General features: G+C 45.9%; 1 protein-coding gene across 1 annotated transcript in view; it reads left to right on the top strand.

The window, feature by feature from the left end:
• The first annotated feature begins 1870 nt into the window (after nucleotides 1-1870).
• LOC121834690 (ubiquitin recognition factor in ER-associated degradation protein 1-like) overlaps nucleotides 1871-24950 on the top strand; it is a 45078-nt gene continuing 21998 nt past the window's right edge. The window contains exons 1-10 of the mRNA XM_042288418.1: nucleotides 1871-1956; nucleotides 4630-4747; nucleotides 4851-4883; nucleotides 5340-5461; nucleotides 6416-6546; nucleotides 7277-7349; nucleotides 8042-8110; nucleotides 8643-8720; nucleotides 8808-8849; nucleotides 10193-10281. Coding sequence (XP_042144352.1) covers nucleotides 1954-1956; nucleotides 4630-4747; nucleotides 4851-4883; nucleotides 5340-5461; nucleotides 6416-6546; nucleotides 7277-7349; nucleotides 8042-8110; nucleotides 8643-8720; nucleotides 8808-8849; nucleotides 10193-10281 — 758 coding nt within the window. The 5' untranslated portion in view covers nucleotides 1871-1953. The remainder of the gene's footprint in view (nucleotides 1957-4629; nucleotides 4748-4850; nucleotides 4884-5339; nucleotides 5462-6415; nucleotides 6547-7276; nucleotides 7350-8041; nucleotides 8111-8642; nucleotides 8721-8807; nucleotides 8850-10192; nucleotides 10282-24950) is intronic.

Below are 24950 nucleotides of genomic sequence, written 5' to 3'. Positions count from 1 at the left end.
GGAAAGAACCTCAAACGGCCCTCGACGCGATTTTGTGAACAATAAAAACTGCTCTCCTCCCTTGGAAGAGATAATCCGCATAGTCATTAGTCAACACCAAAAATAGCATCTATTCCTTTGCCTTGGTGCTGGTGTGGTTAAAAAGAAAGCTACCCAAAACGTGCCCCAAAACGAGGCCCTCTTGTATTCCTTCCGTTCGTCAAGATGTCGTCGTTGACACTGTATAGTCCTGTGGTATCTGAGAACTTTTTCAATTAAATCTTTTTCGGACAACGCTGCACCGTGTGGTGCGTACAATGTATAGTACGAATGCTGTCACTGGCTAAATTTTATGTTCTATTCGTGTCCCGTACGCATACATCGGTAGACATGTTATTTGTGCTCGTGAAATAGGCATGGCATTCGGTTATCTTTTGTTGGAAATCTCTTTCGACTTTGGCGGCTGACATGGCTGAGCGGGCGGCGTTGTCGAAACTCAACGTAAAATAAAATAAGCATTTCAGTCGCATCGTTCTATCACGCGCATACCCCCCCCCCCCCCCCCCCCCCACACACACACACAAGAAAAAAAAGAAAAAAAATTCAGAATGCTTTTTTAACGTCACAACAAAATGGCGGACCAGGAAAGTAGCAGGACAGCTATGGGTTCGCTTATATTGTACTTCTACAATTAAAAAGTATTGAAAAAGGTTCTGGGAAGATTTACTTGCGGCTCTCGGCTCAGTTTGTTGCACTCTTTCAGAAATTATGATTAGCTGAAAACGTTCAAATTGACGCCGGATGTGCAGCCCCGTGATGCGTAGTGGTGCAGCCCCGCGCAGCATGCTGCGGCTGTGGCTACGTTTACATGAATGCGATCGTAGCGCATCGAATCGAGCAGGGACCAATCGCACGCAGCCTGTCTTCCTACTTCTTCCTCTTATATCTATCTGGTACCAATCAAAATAATCAAATCTCGATTCGATGCGCAGCGGTCGCATCCATGTAAACGCAGCATGTGTGGCCTTGCCGCGGGGACGAACATGTTATACTCTGTTTCACCTTGTGTTGTACCGCAGGAAAGGCTACAAGCACGAGCTCCTTGCTCTAGGGCGCATCTCGGCGGCACAAGCTCTCGTCCACCAAGGGCAGCTGCCAACGCTATGAGCTCGCGCTTCTAGCCTTCGCTGCGGTACAACATAAGGTGAAACGGAGTATAGCAAATTGATGTTAGCTTGAACAAACGTTGCTTGAACGAAGCTTTCACGTATTTTCTTTCACTTCCCGTCCCCGAGCGCGCGTGCACAGCCAGCACAGCAGGCCTGCTCAAGCTTCGGGCTCGTCTCTTGTAGCTTCTCATTCTCTTGCTCTAGGGCAACTTCGTCTGCTTCTCTTTCTGGTGACGTCAGAATGCCGAGTTCTGATTCGTTCTGATTGAAGCATATTGGGTGCACCTCAAAGCAAGCTTCCTCGTAGGGGCTTGCTTTGCCTATCCTTCAATCAGAGCCAATCAGAGCTCGGCGTCCTGACGTCACCGCAACCCCTGCGAAAGAAACAGACGAACTTGCTGTCCGCATAGCCCAACGTTGGCATAGCCTCACGTCGCACAAAATAGGTCACGTCTCGTGCATATTTTGTGCAAGAAGAAGCAGTTGGTTTATTCCCACTCTAGATTTAAAAAAAAAAGCGATTGAGCGCATAGTTTGAGTAGTTTCGGTTCTGATTTTGCTACTCTAGTTTACACATCTTTAAAAGTTAGCATAAAAGCTTTTTATAAATTACATTTTATATTGGTATAAATAGGTAACTAAAACCGTATTCAACACAAATAAATTCTTTAAGAAAGCCATTTTTGTTAGTTTTAGTTGGTTTTGGTGAAAACAAGATATCGTTTCAGCAACACTGTGTCCACTCGCTCCGTGGATAAATTTGTGCGTGAATGAATGATATTGCAATATTTAGATCGTTCTCAAAATGGTAAGTGTTTGCTTTTATTGCCTATTTCTAGGGAAGTTAGCTCACACACAGTGCCGCGAACGTACGTTCTTTATACATTCGTACGGAGCGACTGAACGAGGAACTTGACGCTGCGACAACGTCGATCCTGTTTGACGGGAACGTTGCAACCTTTATTAGAGTTTCAAACCATCCTTTATTCAGTTCGCGTGGAAGTGCCGTGCAGGCGTGATAACGTTTCGTTTTCCTACTTTTGAACATACTGAACACTAACTTTGTAACTGATACTGGACTGTGAAGATCCGTGTATTTGTTTGCATATGCTGTCCCGCGGAACGCATCCGTGGTACAGGCTGCTGTCTTTCAGCTGTACCGCGGCTCTACTGAGCCAGTAAAGATTATTACAAACATGACATCATTATTGTCCCATTCCTGTACGCTATGAGAACGTCGCCGATGAATGTGTCAAGGCGAGAGCTATCACTCTAAAACACGTTTGCGAGTGCACTGTCCTGCAGAACACAAGGAGCAAGCGAAACATCACGCTCATTGTCCCTGCGCATATCGCATCTTTTAGATCTAACCGTATTCTGAGCTTCGTCATTCGCTGAATTTTTTTTCTTGTTCGCCGTGATTGACTACCGCGGTGCTCCGCAAAAAAACGCACTCGCAGACATTTTTTTTTTTTTTAGTAAAGTTGTTTAGCATTGAATAGCATGTATATCACAATGTTATGATCATGTTACACATGTTCCTTCGCTTCACCAAAAGCGGGTTTTGTGACGTACTGGATGTCTTGTCAAGATGCGGAGCTTCAAGAGGAGACATCCGAGAAATTCGCAACTTCCAGCGATGGTGGCACCACGGTTTGAGAATCGCGCTCCCTAGTTCCTAGACGATCGGCTTCACAATAGAGGTGCTTGCTTACACTTTCCTGACAGGAAAAAAAAAATAATTAAGGCTCTATCTCGTATATATAAAAAACCAGAATAACTTATGCGTCGCAGTCCCAGCCTTGTACTTCCATTCTACGAGGATCATTCAGATGGCAGCCATTTTGTCATAAAGCCCCTCTATACTGAAAGTAGCGCCACTGATTGATCCTCTGACACACTCTCACCCTCGAGAAAAATCTGCCTCCTCTTCAAAGTTCCCCTTGCCACTACCTCTGATTGACCGACCATCTGTTCAGTTTCGGTTTGCCACTTCCGTCCGCCTTTTGTGCCCTCCCGTGTCGCAGCCTCACATTCTCCGGCCGCGTGCATACATACTACGTTGCTGGCCGCCCATCGAAGCTTTTTTTTATCCGTAGAGCGTACGTTGCGTGTTTTGCTTTTAGAAACGACATCGAACTGCCGCTATGATGTAATGTGACTAAATCGCTTGCACGTGTTTTACAAAACGCTCGTTCGCATTTCTCACTTCGGCATGTAAAGGCGGATACAAAAACTTCGCTCCGTTCACATCGTAAGATGGCGGCTTCGCATTCCATAACACAGACGTGTGCTATTTCGTGCTTATCTTATTGGCCCCCTGTCTGCTGAAGAGGAGATTGGGGCAATCTGTCTAACAGTTCAGTTTTATTGTGTGAATGTTTATAAAACGGAAGATATTGCATCTGATATCGAACCGAATGATCTGAGCAGACGCACAGCCGAAGCCTCGGAAAAGCTTGCGTGCCTGCTCCAGACGTGATGCAATTAAAACACATACCCCCTGTAGCCCAGACGATAAAGACACCAGTAACTCATATCTTAGCAAAAGCACGAAAGCTGTGAGTCGAAATCGCGCAAAAAACACTGATCTAGGGAGGGTTGGCGAGCAGTCACCTGTCGCAGCTCTTGGCAGAAGTGCAGCCTAGGTGGCGCTAGCGTCGAAATGAAAGAGGGAGAGACTCACGTAGAGTATGAAAGAGCGAGAGATTCTCAAGAGAAAAGGGCAAGGTGCTAGTTTCAATATAGAGGGGCTTATTTTGACAGGTGCCACTGCACCCCCTATAGGTCGGGAAAGTTGCCCATAAACTCTTAGCTCTGTTTGGAGAGGATGTGACGTCTGTGCGTCCCTCGCCGATACCACTACACACGTCTAAAGTAGAATATAGTGCTTTGTATCCAAAGCATTGCTTGCCCTTTGAATCACATTGAATGAATGTTCCCAGAATTGCTGTAAGTAGGGTTCCGTGTTTTCTGAGTTAGTTTTTCTTCCAATTTTAAAGCTGTTTTTTTTTTTTTTTTTTTTTTTTTTTTTTTTTCGGAATTTATTATTATTTTTTTTTATATTCTGTGTTTTTCGGCATCAATATCCAGTGCTGGACACAAGGTTGGTGTTTGTCTGGGGTTCATGTTGGTGCAAATAGGACATGAGCCTTCCCTAACCTCCAGTAAACATGTGCGTGACCCAAACACTTGCCAATTGTTTCGGTACCATTAAGAGTAAAAAAAAACTAGGTATGTTGTTCCCGAAGAAGCAGCCTAGCCAACAGTTCACAGGGGCCGTGTTCAGGGTTGACTCAGAATAACTCCATAAGTAAAAATTTTCTTCCCGCGAAGCTTGGGTTTTTTTCCCATAAGGACAGCTCCAATTCGGGGCTCTTCAGTCTTCTCTGATTTTGATGAAACAGGCTCGGAAGTTGCTTATCGAGTTTTATCGGTATTTATCTAAAGCACAAAACCCACATTTGTGTTCTCCTTTCAGTTCCCGTTCAACATGTTCCACGAGCACCTCACACGGCCCTTCAATACCCAGTACAGGTCCTACTCCGTCTCCATGCTTCCCGGAAACGAGAGACAAGACGTTGAACGAGGCGGCAAAAGTGAGCTTAGCATGGCTTTTGGCTCGTGCAATGTGTCGGTCATTGAGACTGCCAACGTCGTAACTCGACACTTGCGCTGCAAATTACTCTTCTTGTATTTCAGTTATAATGCCCCCATCTGCACTCGACCATTTAAGTAAGTCCCGATTCATAATGTCTCTATTCATTCCTTTGGGGTTTTTGTGTTCATGGCTTGCCAAACTGTTTCACTCCAAAACTGATTGTGTGAGTAAGGTAATCGAACTCCAACTTTGACTCACAATTTTAACTATGAACTTTTGCCATCGTGCAGTGTAGGCTGCATGGTAAAGCTACCCTTGACATATGCTTGAATGTCGAGCAGAATATGTTGTTGCTTAGACTACAACAAAGTTACCAGTTGTAATTTTGTTGGAGCCAGTTTGATGGGAAGTCACCTAGAAGGATGTTCAAAACAAAATAAACGCAAGTACTCGAGCAGCGTGTGGCTGGTAGGAGGACGTCCTTGCAACACATCATTTGCTTTTGAAAAAGATAGCTGGGGATACTCGGTACGTACAAATCTGTACTGCATTGGGCATCTGAATGTCCGGCTTTTGTGTTATTTTTCTAGCACGGCTCAACATTGTCTACCCAATGCTCTTCAAGCTCACAAACAAAAAGTCCAACAGGGAAACACACTGCGGAGTCTTGGAGTTTGTTGCAGACGAGGGAAAAGTGTACTTGCCATACTGGGTGAGTGGGGATCATTCTTGCGTATTTATTCAGAGTTTGCAGAGTATTTAAAATGTGAGACACTATGCAGCCATTATGCTAATGCTCTTTGACCCTTAGTATGGCTCAGAGATTACATTGACATAATCTTTGTCAAGGGAAAATTTGTTAAGTGCTGTTATTTTTTGCTGATATGATTGAATTCCTGGTATTACAGCTAAGTATGTACTCAAGATGTACACCCCCAGACAATATGAGCTAGATCTGCACTCTTACTACTCTTACAGTTCCCACGGGCTCTGTATTTTCTCAAATTGTGAAAAATTCAAAGATTGAGGCCTAAGCTGTGCATTCCAACACATGTTTACACCAAAGGTTCTTTAAAAACTGAGAGGTAAGCCAAAGAAGTAAGGAGGGCTGTTTCAGCTAATACTGTCCAGGGTAATCCGTATGCGGTATGATCGAGACAGAGAACTTACTTCACTGGCTCAGTTTTTCTGTTAGCCACTTTACAAAGCTTGTAGACACTTGATTATTGAACATGAGGGTAGGAAGAAAAGGAAGCGTCATACCGGATCAAGCCAGCCAGACGAGTAAATTCCAATAGAAGCCGGAAGTAGAGGTCGCGGTTGGCAAAAACGCCCCCGAGGGCAGCCAAAAAAAATTGTTGGCACCAAATCAGCTCACCTTTCCGTCCATAGCGCCTTTCGGTTTTGTTCGTTCTTGGTCATCGTTGAGGGCATGTCCCTCCAAACCTGAAGTCTCCCCTGGCTTCAGCTCTGGTGGCGTCATGTCACCTCCAGAAGATTCCTGCCTTCATGTTATTGAAGGCCTTGAAGATTGTACAGTTCACTTGTGTTTGCCATAGTTATGAGGGAATCCAGCACTCTGCATAACACCCTTCCGGTGGCTATGCTGGAGCAGGCATCTGTGTAGGTCGGGTTGTGAACTTGCCACGTTTTGCGTGCTTCACAGATGCAGAGAAATTTACTGCTCGACGAAGGGGATCTTGTCCAAGTTGAGAGTGCCACACTCCCAGTTGCAACCTTCTCCAAGTTTCAACCTCTCTCGGTTGATTTCCTCGACATCACCAACCCCAAGGCTGTGTATCCTTTCTAGTGACGCTTGTTTCAAAGGCGGGGAAAAAATGCAATGGGACAAGGAGTAAAAGCCTCTACCTGAGCAAAACACCACAGCCCCGAACATTATGCAAGGTGGACACTTTTTGTGCTTGACTGATTTTCATCACATTTTACTGTCCCGTTTAGGTTTTAGTACCTCCTTGCTGTAACAGCTGGCTGCTCGGTGATTGTGTCTGTTGTTCTCAGAATCTTGCACTTCTTTTTTTTGGCATCTGTAACTTTAGATTGTGGATATTTACGAATAGAAACAGAGGAACATATTAAAAATAGTGTCCCTGACTTGTTATGGTTATCTTTGTCCTTAACCTTTTGAGTTTGTTTGTTCAGCCATGTTCGATAGTTTGTCGTAGGTTTAGTACAACAATATAGAAGGCAGTCTATCAGGAGGTCCAACCACTCTTATAAAAAAGTGAAAAAATATATTGGTTACAAATTATGGGCAGGGGGGGGGGGGGAGTGGACAATGATTTGAAGCTTTCAGTGACGACTGGCAAGAAATTACTATACCTTGTTGAATCAGTCTATTTTGTCACCCTCCAGGACCAGCAGCAAGGGATTTAACCACTGGGGTTCAACGTGGGGCCAGTGTTGAAACTTTGTTATTAGGTTTTAGCTGCGTTCTATTAATGCAGGCTCACCTGCGCTCTCATTCTTTTATCATTTCCATTTTTCTGAGCCTTTGTCCCAACTTCAGGCTCGAGAACGCACTGCGAAACTTTGCCTGCCTTTCAACGGGCGACAGCATTGCCATCGAGTACAATAACAAGGTATTTTCGTAATTCTCATTACCGTAAAATCTTGTAAGGGCACCCACCCAAAATGAAGAGATAAATGTTGCAAAACATGAGGTGGGCTGTCTTTGGGGATAAGACAGCATAACTTTATAAAACGTTATGATAAACGCGGGCACCCGATACAAGCCACGTGACACGGGAACTAATATTGCAGATTGCGGTATCACAACGCTGTAAACACAACGGCATTCGCTACAAACTCCTGTGTCATGGGGAAGGATACTGCGGACCATGGATGCAACAGATATGTGCGTTTCACGGTGCGATCAACACGTGGAAACCGCTTGCGTGCCACTGGAACCAATATCACTCGCGCAGTTCACGGACAGAAAATGAGAACTTGCTACAAACTCGCACGGCACAAGAATCGATATTGAGCACGCAGATCGCAGACGAAAACGCAGGAACCCGCTGCAAACTCGCTTGTCACAAGTACCGGCACTGCAGATTGCCCGGTTGATGTGATTCCCGTCGAACATCGCATGATGTCTGAAGGAAATTGGGGAGTGGGCAATGTTTCGGAATATTTATATTACGAATATTTAACCAGAAAAACGGGATGGGCAATCTCTCAGGAGAGGGTGTCCTTAAAAAATTTTACGGTAAAAAAATTAATAAAATTTCCATACTTTTATATTTTTTGTTTTTCTTGCTTTTTTCTTTAGATCTACGAGTTGTGTGTCCTTGAAACCCGTCCAGGAAAGGCGGTGTCCATTATCGAATGTGACATGAATGTAAGTGCCTTTTGTCTTTCTAGAATGAAACTTGCACCTGATTTTGAAGTCTGACATTTGGTGATGCCTAGATTTTGATTAGGTTATAAAAGTTTTCAATTTCGCTGTCCGGCACATAATGAACGCACCCTTGATTTTGGCTTCACGAGCGTTGAATTTCATTTGCTCCGTTCGCTGGCTCATGCACCTGGGCATTCTGTCCCAACGCCTTCATCGAAAGTCAACTCTCGATAGTGTGGTCACTTCACCCAGATTTTTGCATACTAATTCGAAGCACGGGTGTGGTCCTGACAGTCATACTTACGAGTCTGCGGGAAAAGGTGTGCAATAATTCGAAGTCTTCCGAGTCTGGTTAATTCCAAGGAGTTTTGGGCACTCCAGAAGTCTGGCAACTCCGGGAGGACGAATGAGACCCGCGATTATGCCGACCACAACTGCTCGGCATAAGGAGAGGTCCCTTCTTTCAGTTCTCGGACAATTGTGTGTGAAGAAGATGTGTTTGTGCTAGTAGTATATTTTTCTTTGTTCGCAGGTTGAATTTGCCCCGCCCGTGGGCTACAAGGAACCTGAGCACCACTCCGCACCCAAGAAGCAAGAGAAGGAGGCCGAGGTATGTGGTATCACGTCCGTGCAGCGGTCTTTCTTTCAGGCAGTCCTGTGCTAGACTTGTCTCAGCACACGTTTTGCTTTGGTCTAGATGGACCTGTCTGCCTACGACGCCGAGGCTGCAGGATTCGTGGTGAGTCATTGCAAGATTTGTTTCAGTGAATCAGTCAAATCAGTAGTAGTAGTACTAAAAATATTCTCTAAACAACTTTATTTTTGTGGAGTCAATATGTGTCTTGCAAATCTTGCTAATTGGAGCTTTTTGGGAATATTTCGTGGTTATCAAATTTTGTGTCTGAGAGTGGTATGCTATACATTTCCTTACCTTGGGGAAATATATTTGTGAGATCTATTGTTCGCAATATCATTCAAATCATATAATGCACAAAAATTAGGTCCTTTCAAGAATTAAATCAATTACAGAATCCTGAGTGACTTAGTGGGATTTGAAAGTTCCCTGGAGTTTTTCTTTCTTATTTTTACTGTTTGCTCTTTCTTGTTTGTGCTACAAAATAAAAAAGATCAATGGGTTTAAACATCTTAAACATTTTTATCGAGGTGATTTGATGGCTTTTTTTGGTGAACATTACGAAACACAAATTGTGCAAAAAATGAGAATGAGCAGAAGCACACAGGGCTGGTGCTAACTAGCTTTAGAACATCAGTTGCTGGTTAGCACTTGTCCTGCCTGCTTCTTGCACTCCATAGAATGAAAAGTTGGTCGAACTGGTGGGTGTTAATAGTGAAGACAGCGTGAATAGAAATGCCGACGAGGGAGAAGAAAGGACAGTACCGAACTCGGAGTTCTTCTTATCCTCATTCATTATCCTATTTGCTTTTAGGAAAATGTTTACTAATGATGCAAATGCTGGTTGCACATTTTGACTTGACCTTGCGGGGGAGGGAATCGTACGACTGCAGCACTCCCCATTTTTTACATTCAAGTTGAATAGTTTGTCCAGTAACACAATACCGTAAAGTTCCTAGAGAACGCCTGCCCCCGAGAGATCGTCCATTCCGTTTTTCTGGCTAAATATCTGTAACATAAAAATTCTGATACGTCGCACACCTCCCGATTTCCGTCGGATGTCACGTGATGTCCGATGGGAATCGCATCGACTGTGCGATTTGCTGTACCGGCACGTCTGACAAGCGAGTTCATAGCGAGTTACCGCATGTATGTTGCAACGTGAAATGCGAATCTGCTGCGTCCGCAATCTGCAGTATTTGTTCCAATGACATAAAATCTTAATTTTTGATTAAGGTTTTATGTCTTAATCAAATTTTGATAAAGTTTTCCTGTGGCATCCCCAAAGATAGCCCACCCCATGTTTTTCACCCTTTACCTCTTCATTTTCGGCGGGCATTCTTTCGGAACTTTACGGTAAGTGTTTGATCAGCAAGGTTCAAACTCCTGAGCAGTCTTATCTTTTGTGTACACTTCAATTGGCATTTCACATCATTTGTTTTATATAGGCCTTTAGTGGGAAAGGGACCAGACTTGACGGAAAAGCACGCTCCCAGGAATCCACCTCGAATGACGTCGTCAAGCTGCCTCCCCGAAGGTGAGCTATGATTCTTTTACCACTCGAGGCTTTCTATGACAACACCGAAACAGTCCTAGGGTAGTTTGCTTATCTCTGAAGGTATCTAAGTTTTTGCGGCTAAAATAGCCCAAAGAGCGATTTTCTGATCACATGACAGGCTGTATGGGGACAAGAAGCCAAAGGTACCTAGCATTGCAGGGGAATGACTGCATTAAGTCCGTCCTCGCTTCGATTAATATTAAAGGATTATTCCGGGCACAAGAAAAGGGTGAAGAGCCCTGAAATGTAAGTGGAATCAACCCAGTTTGTGTACACTGGGAAGGAATCGGCATACAAAGTTATTTTTTTGGAAAAGTCGTGTTAAAGCCAGACGTTAATCCTAAAACTGAATTTTTTATTTATGCACGGATTGTAATGATAATTACAGTGTCTATGTGTTTTTTCCACCCTCTTTCCAAATTTGCAGTTAAATTCAAGACATCAATTATTTTTCGAGTTACGTAGAAAATAATAAAGCCTAATTACGTAGTTTTTTTACAGAGCTTTAAAGTCCTTTCTATTAAGTCTTTCTTTTTTATGTAAGTAATATGGATTTTTAGCTCAAGACCCTCAAGCAGACCTATGCTATTTATATTTTGTAAAAAAAGTTTATTTGATCAACTAAGCAATCATGTCAAGTACCCTATTTATAAAATGCACATTATCCCTAATAAAATTAGTTTGAGTGCATTCAGCCATACAAAAATACCATGGCTCTACAGTTCACTTTGTTCTGAATTAAGCGCTATAAAGCGCTTAATTCAGAACAAAGTGAACTGTTGATATGAAGACCCAGGAGCAGCGGCAGCTTCACAAAACTGAAGAACTTTAATTCCGACGTGCGTTCGATGCGAAAAAAGAAATGGTAGTAGAAAAAAAGTGAACGAGCTCCACACTCGCCGTCCACGAGCGCAGGCCCCGATCTCGTGTGCAAGCTTGCCATTGTGCTGCTCAACACTGCTTCGCTGGTATTCGACCAGTTTGATCTATTTTCAACACAATCCCGACCGCGAAATGAGTCACGCGCTGACCTCCAGGGGATAAAGGCGTTGAACTGGTCGGTCGGTAATCAATCCATTTTGCAGTTTTACCTGACAGGACCGTATGTTACCGTCTCTTCCTCTGTGGGTCTTCAGCACTCTTCCCATTTGCCACAATTGTCTCGGTGCATTACTATCGTGCACGAGAACAACGTCGTCTACACTTAGGGTTGACGCAAAAGCTGGTTGCATATGGTGCTCTGATCGAAGCTGCAACAAGTATTCGTGCTGCCAGCGTTTCCAAAAGTTGTCCGTTAAGCACCGTCGGTACTTGATCCTCTTGAGTAGGTCTGTTCTTTTGGATTGGTGCTCCGTCTCCGTTGTTGGGTCGGGCAAGCACGCCAATCTTTTCCCAAGCAATACATCTCCTGGGGTTATCGGCCTGGGCTCCGTGGCGTCTGTGCTGTCCATTGTTAGAGGTCGGGAGTTGACTATTCCTTCAACCTCGGCCAAAACAGTGGATAATTCTTCAGAGGTTAGGCATGCCCTCCCTAGCACTTTCCGTAGGGTGGTCTTTACCGTTCGCACGAGCCTCTCCCACCAGCCTCCCCACCATGGGGCACTGGGAACAATGAACTTCCGTGTTACTCGGTTCTTGGCAAGATGAGACGTAAAATCTTCTTCTTGCATCGCTCTAAACAACGCATATAGGTCCTTTGATGCCTTCTTGAATGTTGGTGCGTTGTCAGAATAGATCGTTGTTGGCAACCCTCTCCGTGCCGTGAAACGTCGAAAGGCCATTAGAAAAGCTTCTGTAGACATTACAGAAACAAGCTCGAGATGAACGGCGCGAGACACTGCACAAGTGAAAAGTGCAATGTAGGACTTCACACTGCCGCTTGCTGCCTTGACATACAAAGGACCTGCAAAATCTACGCCTACAACATCAAAGGGCGCGCCTTGCTTCAGTCGGTCAAGGGGAAGTGGAGCCGTTGGGGCAGTGTCAGCCGTGAGGCGGAACCTCTTGCATGAACAGCAGCTGAAGATCACTTTCTTCACCAATCTTCTCCCTCCTATAATCCAAAATCATTCTCGGAGTTGCGCCAACGTGTCTCGTGCACCTCCGTGAAGTACCTTGCAGTGGGCGTTCTGTACGACCAGGGTTGTAAAATAGTGCTCACTCGGTAATATGATTGGGTGTTTCACATTGTCCGATGCTGGCAGCATCTGAAGCCGGCCTCCAACCCGTATGATATTGTCTTTATCCAAAAATGGACTCATCTCTGCTAGAGACGATTGTTTGTGAACATTTTCTTTCTTCGAGAGACATTTTATCTCGTCTGAGTAAGTACTGTTCTGAACGTTGTTGATCCAGTATAGTTCGGCCACAGTGGTTTCCTCGGCACTCAGTGGTCCATTTGACGGTTTGCCATTTCGGCAGTTCCTCAGAAATCGAAGGCACCACGCCGTCACTCTTAAAGCCCGATGAAGTTTGCTGTACCTTGTCAGATCCAACAGCGGTTCGGGTGGTGTTGTTTGCAATATCACATGAACTGCTTTTCTCTCTTCTCTCAACAAGTCAGTCTCCGCTTCGTTACTCGACCTCAAATCAGGCCATTCATTTTCGTGTTCAGTCAACCATTTTGGTCCTGACCACCATAAATCACTCGACACCAGACGAGAACTTGTGATGCCACGGGTAAACAAATCCGCTGGATTGTCACTTCCCGGACAGTACCTCCAATGAGAAGGATCGGTGTCCCTTCGTATTTCTGCAACTCGGTTGGACACGAAAGTCTTCCACTTGCTGGGGTCGCTCTTTATCCATGCCAGTGTGATGAGAGAATCCGTCCACAACGTATAGTCATACGTAATGCATGGGATGGTCTTCTCAAGATATTTGTGGAGTCTCGATGCGATGACGGCTCCCATAAGTTCCAGGCGAGGAAGAGTTTGTTTCTTGATTGGAGCAACCCGTGCTTTTGCCAATAAAAGTGTAGGTTGTTCAGGTGGCGAGGACTTCGTTGTTACATACACTGTAGCTCCATAGGCAGTTGGGCTTGCGTCGCAGAAAATATGAATCCGGGTGTCCTTGCCCTGTCCTGCTTGGAATACGAATCTAGGGATGACGAGTGCATCCATCTTTGGCAGGTCACCACACCATTCGTGCCATTCGTTGTTCAGATCCTCGGGTAGAGCACTGTCCCAAGTGATTCCTCTCGCCCATAGTTTCTGAAACAGTGTCTTCACACGGATTGTGAAGGGCGACAAGACTCCCAGGGGATCGAAAATCCTAGACGCTGCTTGTAGAACAAATCGCTTAGTGCCATCATGCAGCTCTAGGAATTTTTGTAAAATTGACAACGCAAACTTCAAGACATCCTTCTCTGGATCCCAGACAATTCCCAGAACCTTCATTGTTCTTTGTTCAAGGATAGGCGTAGTGTTTTCTGGATTTGCCTCTTCTTGAAGTAGCACATCTCTCAGCGCTTGTGAATTCGTCGTCCACTTTCGGAGAGTCATTCCTGCGTTCTGCATAATAGATTTGGTGTCATGGTACAACTTGATGGCTTCCTCCTCGGTAGCTGTGCCAGTAACCAAGTCGTCCACGTAGAAGGAGTTACGAAGTACGTTAGCCACTTCCTCCTTTTCAGTCGGCAGATTTTTTAGGTGTTGGAATATCGTAGCCGTAAGAAGAAATGGACCACAGGTTGCACCAAAAGGAACCCTCTTCATCCTCGATGTCTGTACCTCTTCATCTTTAAAGGTCGAAGATGGTAGATCTTGAAACCAGAGAAAACGCAATGCATCTCTGTCCTTTTCTGCTACAGATATTTGCAGAAATGCCTTCTGGATGTCGGAGGTTATGGCGAAGCGGCTCACCCGAAATCGCAGCAATATTCCAAGAAGGTCTTGATACAGGTTGTCTCCTTTCTCTAAACATTCATTTAGAGACTTGCACCCAGCTGCGTGTGAGGATGCATCGAAAACAACTCGAAGTCGTGTCGTCAGCGCATTTTCTCTGATGACTTCGCGATGTGGCATGTAAAATAGTCTGCCTTCTTCACCAGTTGTCTCGTTCGGTACCACTTCAGCGTGACCCGCTATCAGATACTCTCTGATTGCTTCGTCGTAATGAAGTACTAGAGAGTCAGTTCTGTAGAGTCGACCTACTAGTTTCCTCAGTCTCGTCATCGCTACTTGCCTGTTGTCCTTAAGGACACCTATATTGTCCTTCCACGGTAGTGCCACTTCGTACTGTGTGCCAGACCGGCGAATGTTCTGCTCGAAATGGCGCATCACTTGGCTTTTTTCGGACATCTGGTCTTGTGAATCTGTGATTCCCAGGCTTTCTAACTCCCAGAATGATCGGAGAGCGCCTTCAACCTGTTCTGTACCGGTGATCTGCAGGATACAGACGACCAAGTTCGAGTGGGTTTTTTTGTGACTTCAGGATGGATGTCCGTCCTTGAAAGGTCCAACCAAGCTTGGTGTTTAATGCAACAAGGGTGCTGCAGGTCTTACTCCGAGTGACTTCGCCAGTCATAAAGCCCCACATTTGGTCAGAGCCAATCAAAATACTGATGCCTGTTTGTGCGACAACCGCTGGAAACATGAGGCGATCGGCAATAAACTTTCCATTTTTCTCCATGTCAGCTACGAAGACTGAATCCGTCGTTAAGGTAGCTATGTCTTAACATATCACTGAAATTTCGATCGCTTCGATCTTGCATCCGTCCATGTTGAATTGGCTTCTAAGTTCAAGCTCCACTACACGACGCTTCTTGCACTGTTGAGTTGAAGCACAAGCAAACGTGTTGAGTGCCATCTTGGTGTAGCCAACGCACTTAAGCTGAAGGTGTCTTGACAGATCCTCGGTGACAAACGTCTGTTGGCTGCCTCTGTCGATAACACCTCTAACATACCTACATGAGGTACCGCTGACAGCCCATGCCCGGAAGGTTTGCAGAAGTACCGCTCCGGACTCTCTGAATTCTCGGTGAATTGATGTAGTACAAACCGTCACGCTGTTTTGTGTGTCCGATTTACCTTCTTTAGCTTTGATCCGCGTCGGGTCACACATGAACTTAGCGTGTCTTCTACCGCATGTGGCACAGCTGATCTTTCGTCTGCAGTTTCTTGTTCGATGGCCACTTTGAGTGCATCTGAAGCATCTCATCTCTTTTGTCAAACGCTGTTTCTTCTGGTCCAGGGGAAGAGAGGAAGAACAGTCTGCACAACTATGGCTTGTTTCGTTGCAGAAACAGCATCTCGTTTTATGTGGTGAGGGTCTGTTGTAGAGCACCGATGAGGTCGGTCTAGACGATTCACGTCGAGCTATGTTGTCCTCATATCTTGTGGTCTTTGTGTTCTTCGTTTCTGGGATCTTAAACTCGCTTTTCTCCCGACTTTCGACTTCGATAGCTAGAAAATCAAGTAGTCGATCCAGTTCTGAGCAGTCAGGCTGGCTGCTTGGGCCAGGCATGGCAGTTGCCGCAGACAAATGAGCGGTTCTGTGGTAGTTCACGACGATGTCACGTGGAAGAGCTCGCATCAAAATATCGCAGAGCATCGACGAAAAACTTGACTTATTTACACCCAATGTCTGGAGGCCTCTTATATTGATTTGCACCTGGTCGAACATCGTTCGTAGAGCTGAGGTATCGTTGGCTGACTTGACAGGTGAAATCAGCCTCAGACTGGAGAAATATTCCTGCTCCAATCGTTTCTTGTCTCCAAAACGGCGATTGAGGATCTCAATTGCATCCGCGTAGCAAGTCTCTGTCCTTGGTAATCCAGCCACAGCTGCTTCCGCTTCTCCGCCCGAGTACATTCGAAGGTAGCCAAACTTTTCACTGGTGGACAGACTGGCGTTCTTGTGAATTGTTTCATCGAACTGTTCCCAGAACGCTGACCACTTTGATATTTCACTTTTGAATGGCGTAATGGTGAGCTTCGGCAACCTAGTTCCAGCTTGTCTGCTGCCTTGGGTGTCGTTCGGGTGACGACTAGGTTCCCTAGGGGTCCCTCGAGACGATATCTGATCTAGGAGATCTTTTCTGCATTGGAGGGCACTGATGGTGGCAGTCGCTTCATCTTCGTATTGGACGACTGCCTGAAAGTCGGTTTCGAACGAACCATCTGGTATGTGTCCCTCAAACTCTTCGTTCAACCTCCTGAGCTCATCGTTATTGGCGCGCAATCTTTCGGCCACGGTGGTAATCTGGCTAATCGTTGAATCTTGATTTTTTAAGAGAGCACTTGCCTCGTTGATGAGTCTTGTGTTTTGCGTGCGTCGGGTCGTTCTTTTAGTCTTCAGCCTTTCCATGGGGATCCACTGCGCTGCTGAGTCTTGTCGTGTGATGTCCCGAACCTTGACTCCCGGGTTTCGGCACCAAATTGTTAATATGAAGACTCAGGAACAGCGGCAGCTTCACAAAACTGAAGAGCTTTAATTCCGACGTGCGTTCGATGCGAAAAAAGAAATGGTAGTAGAAAAAAAGTGAACGAGCTCCATGCTCGCCGTCCACGAGCGCAGGCCCCGATCTCGTGTGCAAGCTTGCCATTGTGCTGCTCAACACTGCTTCGCTGGTACTCGACCAGTTTGATCTATTTTCAACAGAACTGTAGAGCTGGCTGCTGGATAAGGCTGCTGGACATTCGCATTCTTGGACGTCTGCAGCGAGATGACCGAATGTAGGCTCTCACTGCCGTTCTTGGTCTTGCCCTCGCTGCATTCTGCCAGCAGATCTTCATTGCCGAGCCTCGCAAACACGGGCTCAAGTGCAGCTCGAGCACAATCCGGAAGTGGGCTGTTGTGCAGTGGAGGAGGCTCACTGTTTGACAAGGCTCTGTCGAACCTGCACCAGGGCTCGACTCTGTTGGAGCACTTGCCATGGTCTGGACATTGTGTGTAGGAGGGCGGCCTCCACTGCCCTCTTCATCCCCGGAACATTGTTCCTGTTGCTCCTGAGAGCATAGCCATAGTAGTTCTGGATCTTTTTGATCTTATCCCGAGTCAGCTTGCCCCTTCCACCGAGTGCTTCGTTTTGAGCTTTCTTCTTGTCCACAATGTTTCACAAAGCGGCCCCCATCTACTTTCGGACATGATTGACACAGTCCTTTTCTTAACTTTGTTGAAGCCATACACTTCTGCCTCTGTCAACGCATGAAAGGTCTGACTGTCGCCATCTGAGGGAACGGTGGTGTAGCGCAGTCCATTCTTAGTCAGGGAGCTTTTAATTAAACATGGTCAATGCAGCTTCAACCTCCATGCAACCAGCATTACAGTCCATATTCTTTTCACACTCATGGGCTGCTTACCAGTCGCCGTGCCCCTCTTCCTCCGGGCCCGGTGCCAGGGCACAACCGTGGGAAAAGTTTGAAATCTAGGCTCAAATACAGTTCTACAATGCAGCCCACGGCAATGTGGGAAATGCATCCTCTGGGCCCGTTTTCTCGAACGCGAACCGTGGGTTAAAGTTAACTATTGTCCCTAGAAGAGGGAATTCTAGGTCACGTGACTGGGAGAGCAGGGGCGCCGAGGGAGGTGCAGGACCTACAAGCAAAATGGCTGCGACGTCGCTTAATCAGGGCTAATAGTTCTTCTTGGTTCTGCTGAACATTCATTTCGATCCGGCTGTTACATTAATGATGCACCATCAACCTATTAGCGCGTCAAGCAAAGCGGTAGTTCAGAGGGACTACTAAACTGACCGACGGCAGCATTCGGCGAACGCATCACTCTCAGCATTCCGGGATCCAAGACATATGACGGTACATAAGCCTTGCAAGTGTTTTTATGGTGAGTAAAAAAATATTTTGCGAACGAGTGTTGGTATATATCTATACTAACGCGTTTAATTTGTTACCCTATGCACGCGAACTCGTGAGCAGCGATTACTTTGCAAATAAAGGGGGTAATGCTCGATAAAGTCTTCGTTCCGGGTGAACAGCTGGGACATTGTACTGTTTTTTTGTTTGCAGTGCGCCGACAGTATGCCGACAGCATCGAGGTTTCTACATATCCTCGGTGGCTAGCAATTCAACGGGGACGAGAAGCTTTGCTCCTCGTCACCGGTGGATCGGTCGAGCAAAAGGAAAAGGGGGCAAACAGTTGAGATCAGCAGGAATCGCAGAAACGTGCGTCGCAAGGAACAAAAACGAGACTACAGCACCGGCGTTGCCAGACTGGAAGGCACACGGGAAAGTTATGCGTTGTTTATGGCGAGACATATTGAAGGAGATGTTTCTTACATTTTCGAATATTCGTCGGAAAACTCTAGCATAGTAGCTAAAATTTCTTCGTACCATCTGAAGCAAATAAATTGGTCTTCAAGTACAACACTACTATATTTTGAGTTAAAACACCATACTAGATCGATAACAACCAGAGAAAAAAAAAAGAAAAAAAGGATAAACAAAATGACTGGCTTGTTTCACGACAGATGGCGCATCTTACTGCCCAATCAAAAATAATTATTGTTGTTCTATGTCCAGCCGTTTATTACAGTACCTAGGTACTTTTTCCTTCCTAGGCACCGTGGTTTACCAAAATGGCTTTACCATTGCTTCGAGAAAACTGGCCCTGGTCATCCAGGATCCGTCAAAGACGACGTCAATGTTGGCAACAGGGTTCGAGAAGTCTGCGTACAGCTTCTTCACAACTGCCGCACTGGCAGCTTCACTCGCACTTGCTGAATTTTCGCAAGCTTGCACAGAAGTTTTCGAGTGTCCCTGAAGCTCTTGTTGTGCAGGCTACGGTGGAACAAGTTCATGCACGCACAGAAGTCCCCCACAGCTGTAACTAACTCCTTTGCCGATCGACCGAATTCCCTTCATGGCCCACGTGTTCACTTCGAATGCCTAATTCCGGACACTCTTGTCGAGGAGAACTGGTTTTTCTCGAACTCGCATATGGTGCAGCCAAGCAGAAGTTTGACTGCTAAGCCATACTCCTGTACGTAGCCTTGGTGATTGTCAGTGTTGCCACACCGCAGGTTCCACACTTCGTCTGGCGAAGAGGTCGTTCAGTAGTTCCATATTCACAACAATAAACTGTCTCCCAGCATCCTTTGTCTGGCCTCTTGCGTTGATGCCGAGAAGGCCAAACTTGCACTGGGTTGCCGACTTTTCTGACACAGCATGCTTGCATTGCTCCTCTTGTTGGGCATGTTGCGCCTTCTCAGTTGCGGAGTAGTATGCGGAGTCGACTTGCACCTTGCATTCAGAGCTCGAGAAAACGCCCATGGTACAGCTTGGACCCGCGACGTCTTCGGCAGGCGACCCGGCCGATATTCCCGGCAGATCTAACGATTCTGGCAATGCCGATCGCAGTGGCGGCATTGCAAGAGACTCCTTTGGCGTCTTGTTCCAGGCATGTTTCTTCCTTCCGGAAGCTTGCTGCGTGCTCGCTTTCAACCGAGCATCGGCCCACATCTCGAGAACTCAGAACCAAACAAGGCAATGATTGATGTTCAATCCAAGCCCGCAAACAGAAACTGAAAGCGTGCACTCGATCACTGAAGAAATAAAGCAGACGAGCCGACAGCCAGCAACACAAAGCAGACGACGGTTTCATCAGCGTGCGAACCGAAAAGAGAAAAAGAGCGGAGTGGCGCATCTCGGCCAGTAGCAGAAGTGCGAGATCTGGCGTGTACGCTCTGATGTGTACCGGCCAATGAGCTATTGCTATCGGAGCCTGGATAACCCGTGGAGTGCGGACATTCCTCGCGAATGTCACAACCAAGAGTAGAGTGGGGAAGAAGAAGACAACCAGCTTTGCAACAAGCTCAATATGGCTGCGATCCGACAAGCGGCTGCGGAAACCGAAGGTTCAACTACTTTTTGCTTCGAAACCGCGATTCAAGCGCTGCAGAGGCATCATAGTTAGCGTTTTTCTTGTACTTAGACATCGAATTGGGCATTGAAACTTTGCAGGCAGGTACTTTAGACTATAAAGTTGACTTCTGTTAATTCAAACATGATGAAACATGCAAAATTCGGTTGAATGATCCAAAAGTCTAATTAAAAGATGCCTGCAAGATTTTCCATATCTGGCGCTTTAGGTAATGTGAGCTAACATTTTTATAATGAGCCGCCGCACACCACCGCAAGGCAGCGGCAGCGGCCGTGTATGTCCGTCGCGTAAGCGGTGTGGCAACAGCGTGACTGGTAGCCAACAAACAACCTGTACCTTTCCAGTGGCTATGAGGCACATGTCATCGTTGCACGCATTCACGTCATCAGCGGCCCTCTCTCGTAAACAGGCAATCGGTGCTCGCTGCTCCGCAGTGGTGTTGCCATTTGTGTGGAGACCTGGCCATGTCCTCTGTCTCAACGTGTGCTCTCTTTTTCTATCTCTTCGCAATTCGGCACGCGCTTTAAAATATAAGAATGTTTTTTTTTGCTGATGGTCACTGCCAATTGTGCTTATAACTTGTCCACCGCATAATTTGGAAAAAAATAAAGGCCTGTTTTTGTACATTACGCATGGCCAATCGTGCTTGTAAGATTAAAATAAGTTTTTTTTTTAGAGAAATGTATGGGCTTTTGTCAGGACCTTTGAACAGGGTCGAATTAAACTATAAGTCGAATTAACCGAGCTTAAATTAATGCAATTCTACTGCATTCAATCCAAAAATATGAGTTTCAGAAGACGAAAAAGTTTGCATTTTTGATACTATATTAAGACTGACATTTTTTCTTAAGCAAAAATCAAAGAAAGCAACGAGTGAGGCTTACATTTGGTGAGTGGAATTGGCTAGAATGCTAGGTACTTTCTTCCCGTGGAGCCGGTCACTTCACCTAAAAATCCCTCTCATGGCTCTTTTACCCATTGGTTAAGGTAGTCACAGAGATCAGTAAACTGGTCCTGGAGTGGATAGTTTGATGCAGTATACTGATGTTTCTTGCAATGCTTAAAGAGATGCTGCAGTCAGCTTGGACTGTCTGTTTTCTGTGACGGTATGCATGTCTCATGGCAGATGCTGCTCAGAAATGAGAGCATAACTCACAAAAGATTAGCATACACTTTTCTTTTTTAATTCAACTACAAGCCTGCCATCAAACAATGGCAGGTGCGCATGACCAGGAACAGGATTAAACACCAGAAAACCCAACTAAAACTAGGAACATGTGCTAATAAAAACATAACAAAAATATTATTTTCATCCTCTTGTGGCTCAGTTGTGCATATGCAGTTCTAGCCATGCAATAAGAATGAATTTCAATACTAGATTTGAAGCAGTTTCGGAATAAATTTTTTTTATTATTTGCTTGTGCATACAAGTGGAAGTGACCTTTTAATGCTCTAAAAGTGTGAGCACAAAGTGCTTTTGAATTGCTCCAGATCTGCAATTGGATCTTTCCATTACTCCCAGGGCTGTGCCTATGAATATTGTTGTTTTCTCTGTTGCACAGTATAGATTGATTGAACTGCACATGCCAAAAATTTACTATCCTACCTTTGTTCTTGAGCCAAACTAAGAGAAAAGAATGTCTGTGTTTTGCGAATTATAAAAATTACTTTAAACAGTAGCATATGCCAACTTAAAGTTCTTGCCATCCATTGCACAGTTGCTTAGAGGGACACTGACACCTACCCAAAAAATGCTTTATTATATTTTGCCAGGCAATCCATTATGGTATTAGGAGACTACCCAATCTATATTTTGCTAGTGTCACATATATTTTTAATGAAGTAAAAAAATGCAACTGCTCGAAACCGAAACCGGACTGGAAGGAAGAAGAAATATAGAGGAGGAGAGAGATACGAAAAATCATATGGCTGTGCAGCCCTTTTTTTTTTTTTTTTCAATCAATGTAATTGCTGCTTTTTAGAAGCCACAAAAAAACAGATGTCACAATTTTAGGGGCAGAGCTCCTTAGGGGCTAACCATGTCCGTATGTCCGTCCGCCGTCGGGTCACGAGCACGTGAGCACGTGCTCTCGTTCTCATTTAGGGGAAAAAAAAAAACAAGTGCATCTCAACGTGGTGAATGATGTTGATTGGGACGAAGCTCTGGTGGGTGCTTGTCTGCGTAGACGGTGAGCCGCAGCATGCCGAGCCTTTCGTTCGTTTTCATCCATGCCAGAAAGAGAATGTGTGGTATGGAACGTGGTTATATACGGATTTGAGCATTTGACCGCAGTGTGACATGGATGAAACGAACGAAAGGCCCGGCAGCGTATTGTGAGACCCCCCACGGCAAAGCCCCGCGAGAGAGAAAAGAAGGAGGGAGAGGAGGAAAGGGAGGAGGGAAGAATACCGCGATTGGCTGGCGCAGTCACGTGGTACGCGCGCGCTACGGGCTGTTCTAAGCTGCGTGCAGGCCCCCTCCCCCCCGCTACCGCCGACGCGAGCAGACGCCCTGCCGTTTTGTTTTGGAGTACTCCACGCCCCAGTCGAAAAAGTGCATTGGTGCAGTCCTAGATATTGGAAGGTATCGTTACTGTGAAACTGGATAACATACGCGCACAGGTCTCAATGCTGACTGGGCAGCTACGCTACGGCCGTTTTATGCTTTCTGCCGTAACGTTCGCGTACTCCAGGGCGGAAGGGTGTGTTTAGGCCTAAGGACCCGTGACCGCTGCCAGCGTTCCGAAGTCATTTACGGCCTGGAAATAAACCCAGCTCGTTTGGCTTTCGCTAAAACGTCCAGTGTAGCTAATGTTTTATTTCATTCGAACGACGCGCCGCTGCGGTGTTGTGTAGTCTGCCCTACAGCGATGCCCAACTCGCCGCTTGGCTGCATTATTCACGGGTGTAACATCATTCGCCCGTTGCTGGCCTCAACAGGAATCGCGCCAGGTACGTATGAGACGCCAACGGAGCACAAGCGGTGATCTGGACCGCGAGTGCACGTCTGAATTGTGCTTTGCATATACACTGTCACGCCTCTTCGAGAATCAATCGCGCTCCCCGCAGCTAGTCGAAATGGAGAAGTGCATTGTCAAGCCTGTAACCCTGCGGCGAAATTGATCTATACCCGATGTCAGCTTTTTTGTGCTCCACTGGAAACGGTACTAAAGCGTGAACGCAGCTGCTTCGACCAGTGCTTTTTTTTTTTGCGCGATCACTCGAGGGGCTGGAGCATGTCCGCGGGCAGCGTGCACGCACTCGTACACCCACAGTGGAGTGACGCGAAGTGACGTAGCGATTGTTACAAATTTAGCGAAGGAAGCGGGCAGTGAGAAAATATTCCACAAGCCGACTGGCCATCTACTGTCATCGTCCTCACCTGCAGCGACGACTGGGCACGTGTGTGAACGAATTGGTTGATGTCAAGGGTCGTCCTCGCTGTGCTTACCAATTAGCCTCTGCAATGTGATATGCCCACATGCCCACTGTTATGCGTACGCATGCTGCAGACAGCAGGTGTCAGATTTGTCCTAGCTATGCTTACCTCAGAATATCTTCAAAGGATTGTATTCACACATGTCCGCAAGCCTCGGATAGTTTTGCCCGAGTGACTTGGAGCCTGTGCTCGACACAGGGGGGCTATGTTGCACGTTTTGGACTCCCAGAAGACTAGGGAGAAGGAAGTGACGTAGGTGTGAATGAACGTGTCTTGGCAACTTCTGCAGATACTGTCATCAGCGACTACACCAATCAACATCCAGCGAGCATTGTTGACGTCACTTCCTTCTCCCTAGTCTCCTGGGAGTCCAAAACGTGCAACATAGCCCCCCGGTGCGAGGGCTGGCTTTGCCTGCCTGACCTCCATCTTCCTTTGCGACTACAAAAAGCTGGCCCAACTGGCACCTGGCATTGGTGAATAGGTAGTCTAGACATAAAGGGAAACCGAGGTCAGCCAGCGTGAACTTTGCTTCAGCAACAGGGTTTCAAAATGCAGCCGCAAAAAGATGCACTACATGTTGGGCACATTGCCATTGACGTTTCTGTTTCCAGCAGCTACAAAAATAAGCACTCTCATCTCAGTTTGCCCTCTTTTCCAAACTTGGTGATGTTAACCACTTGCGAGGTTCCATCAACCCAAATTTCCACTACAGAATACTGACACTTCTGGCTGCATGACCTCCACTGGGCCATGTGCAGTCAAATCATGGAATGCCTAATTTTTGTGAAACCAGTAGGGAAAATATACGAGGCAAGACATTCTCAGATGATCAGCATGGTCGACTATATATGCAGCAGACCCGACAACAAAACTCCCTGCACACAACTTTAGAAATCCATCCATTTATTTCAGGCACATTGCACTTGCGAGCAGGCAAGCACGAAAGCAAGTTTACATCACGAGCACTGGCAGTGCAACACAAGGTGCGCAAATACGCCCAACAAAAAATATGAAGCATAACGAAAAAATAATGGTTATCTCATTATTGAAGACGGCAATAGAAACAAGGTTGTCGTGATTCATGTATGTGCACTACACAGTAAACAGCGTCGTGACAACAGGAAGGGCACAAAAAGTGCATTAAAAACAAATCGCAATAAGGAAACCTTGCACTCTATGCAACCAAAAAAAAGAAGAAAGCCTAATTCCTACCAATAAAATCATACTATTTTAAAATAAAATAAAATACTATTTTCTATCAAAAGAACAGATGCGATGCGAATACACGAGTCTTGGTCAGTCATGTATCGGAGCCGCTTCTAGCATCTCCCTTTCCACTTCCTTTCCTACGCCTTGCCACTTACAC

This window comes from Ixodes scapularis, unplaced genomic scaffold, assembly GCF_016920785.2.
Source record: "Ixodes scapularis isolate PalLabHiFi unplaced genomic scaffold, ASM1692078v2 ptg003156l_1__unscaffolded, whole genome shotgun sequence".
NCBI classification, from domain to species: Eukaryota; Metazoa; Arthropoda; class Arachnida; order Ixodida; family Ixodidae; genus Ixodes; species Ixodes scapularis.
Note: the sequence above shows the minus strand (reverse complement) of the source record. Positions and strands in the feature narration are given on the sequence as shown.